The sequence below is a fragment of the Medicago sativa genome, chromosome 7 (assembly GCF_051527215.1).
Source record: "Medicago sativa cultivar Bolivia chromosome 7, Bolivia_mono, whole genome shotgun sequence".
NCBI classification, from domain to species: domain Eukaryota; kingdom Viridiplantae; phylum Streptophyta; class Magnoliopsida; order Fabales; family Fabaceae; genus Medicago; species Medicago sativa.
Window position 1 is genome coordinate 17,525,886 of NC_140755.1, and position 3,019 is coordinate 17,528,904.

General features: G+C 36.5%; 1 protein-coding gene across 1 annotated transcript; it reads right to left on the bottom strand.

Moving 5' to 3' along the window:
• Nucleotides 1-1,376: 1,376 nt before the first annotated feature.
• Nucleotides 1,377-2,129, bottom strand: LOC146904702 (uncharacterized). Its single transcript, XM_085728348.1, has 2 exons — nucleotides 1,700-2,129; nucleotides 1,377-1,552 (listed from the first exon to the last, which is right to left on the bottom strand). Exons 1-2 carry the CDS (start codon nucleotides 2,127-2,129, stop codon nucleotides 1,377-1,379), a joined length of 606 nt encoding a protein of 201 aa, XP_085584474.1.
• Nucleotides 2,130-3,019: the final 890 nt, after the last annotated feature.

Here is a 3,019-nt window from a genome sequence, read left to right on the forward strand (position 1 = left end):
TCCAAGAATTGTTTAAAAACATGATTCATCAAATCCATAAAAGTTGTTGGAGCATTTGTAAGCCCAAAATACATGACAAGAAATTCTTAATGTTTGTAACGAGTGCAAAAAGCTATCTTTGATATATCCTCACTCTTAATCTTCAATTGTGTTGGGTATTTGAGTATTGGCTTCATTGTTGCTAAAACAAATACTCATGTATTATGTTGGATAGAATGTTCCAACATCTTGGCACGGTTCAGTGTGCCCTGTTTATGTGGCTTGCTTTACGCAATCTTTATCTTATTAAGGAAACCACACCTTATTTCTTGTTCAACAAGTATCATATTTTTGTCCAGAATCAGCTGGGTGATTTGTTTCTAAAATATAGACAATGTTTTAGGATTCTTTCGTGGTGTGTTTGGCGGTTCCTAAAGATGTTTTTATTTTCTAGGAGTTACCATATTTGTGAAATATATTTTCAAAAGAGATTTTGGAAAATATATTTCTGAAGAATATTTGTTTCAATATATTTCTGAAAATAATATTTGATACAAATATATGTTTAGCCTATGACGAAAAAGTCCATGCTTTGAATGGCTATATAAGGAAGAGTTGTACCCTAGTTTTATTCACCAATTCAAGAGTATTGAATTGAGTCTTTAAGGTTTCGACTTGTGCTTTATTTTTGAGCCTCTCTTTGTATCACCTTGATGCATTGAGTTACACCTTTAGTTGAGTTGTAATGGATCAAAACCATAGATTGTTAAAAGAATAGATTTTAGGGTTTTGAGTCGTCTTCCATTTGTGTGTTCTACTCTTGTATCGTGTTGATGCAAGTTTAGTCCTGTTTTATTGTGAGCATTTCTTGTATCAGTTTTATACATGTTAAGGACTGTGTGTTGAGTTGTAACTCATGGCTTGGTAGCCCCCAGATGTAGGTGAGTTGTGCCGAACTAGGTTAACAAACTCTCTGTGCCTTTTACTTTCTTGTCTTTTATTTGTTGTTTGTTTATGTTTAATGTTAGCACGATGTTGGAACATTAAACGGAACATCTTCTTTCTGTGCATCTGGAGTTGAAACATCACTTAGAACAACTTCTAACTGACACGCTAAAAATTCAACATCTGTTATATTTGCCTTGATCTGTCTGTTTTCTGCTATCTCAATGTTAAAACAACTTACTCGACATTCTATTCGTATCTGATGTTGAAACATCGTATAAAACATCTGAAAGCTAACCTGTCGGAATTTCAAATTGGTGATACCCGGACCGTAAGCCAGTCTTAGAAAAACACTAGGCTCCTTGAAGTTGATCAAACAACTCGTCTACCCGGGGTAAAGGATATTTATTATTTACTGTCACCTTGTTCAATTGTCTAAAATCTACACATAATCACATGGATCCATCTTTCTTTTTTACAAATAATGATGGTGCACCCCATGGAGAAGTACTAGCATGAATAAAGCCCTTGTTAAGAAGATCTTGCAGCTGCTCCCATAACTTCTTCAATTCTGTTGGGGCCATTCGGTAAAGAGGTATAGATATGGGATGAGTGCTAGGAGTTAAGTCTATAGAGAACTCAATTTCCCAATCAGGTGTTAATCCATGAAGTTCTTATGGGAAGACATCTGGAAAATCACACACTATAGGAACATTTTCTAATTTTTCTTCACCCGCTTGGATATTCCTAACCAATGCTAAGTACCCTTAACAACCTTTATTTAGCAGTTTCTTATCTCTCAATGCTGAGATTAAATTGTTTGATACCCAATTGTGTTCTCCTTGAAATGAGAAGGTTGCTTCCCCGTGTGTTTCAAAATTCACTGCTTTATTGTAACAGTCTAAGGTGGCCTGATGAAAAGACAACCAATCCATACCCAAAATCCCATCAAAATCTACCATATCAATAACTACTAGACCTGTATGTAACACTTTACCCTCAATAGATACATCACAAGAACAATATACAAACTTTGCCAGCAAATTATCGCCAACAGGTGTAGCCACAACTAAGGTCTCATCTAGAAAAGATGAACTTTTACCAAGTCGAGGAGCAAAGCATGATGATACAAGAGAATGTGTAGCTCCAAGGTCGAACAAAACATGGGCATCTTGGGAACAAACAGAATGTGTACCTGTAACCATTGCATTCCTTCTTGTGAGTGACCTCTACCTCCAGGTCATCTACCTCCATGTTGAGATGCTCCTGAACCTCGAACAAAATAATTTCCCACTTGTCCCACAGGTGCAGAAGGAATCTAAGAAGTTGCTAAAGTTGTAGGTGTTGATGCATGACTAGATGATGGTTGTGTTGTAGGACAATTCTTCTTAATGTGACCTCTTTGACCACATTTAAAGCATTCTCCATTATCATTAGAACAAGTTCCAGAATAGAATCTACCACAAACAGAACATGCTAAAGTTGTACCACTAGAATGCTTATGACTTTGCACTGTACCGGATGATTGTCTGCTAAAATTACCATTCTGTGATACTAATTTTTGTTGCCCCTGATGACCAATCATAGATCCACCGCCACGATTAGAATAATTACTATAAGATCCATCCACTTGTTGTTTCTTGTGAGAATTTTGTCTACTACCTCCTTTATCCTTCTGTCGCAACTCAATCTGAAGTGCTAAACTCAAAACATCTGCAAAATTATGACAATTAGAACCGACCACTGATCTGAATATATATTCCCTTAACCCTACGATGAACCTCTTTATACACATATCTTTTATGATATAGTATGGAGCATACCTAGAAAGTTGTGTAAAATGAGCACTATACTTTGAAACTGACATCCCATCGGTATGTTCCAATCGCTCAAACTCGTGGGCTCTCACACTTTCTGGAAGAAAACGAGCCATAAATAATTTAGAGAATTCTTTCCATGTCAAGGGAGGTAATTCCATTTGTCTTCCATGTGTCACTGTATCAAACCAGCCGTATGCTACACAACTGATGAGATGTAAATTTCACTGCCCTTATCTCTGAACATCCCAATGCTCTCCATAATCTTGTTGGTCTAT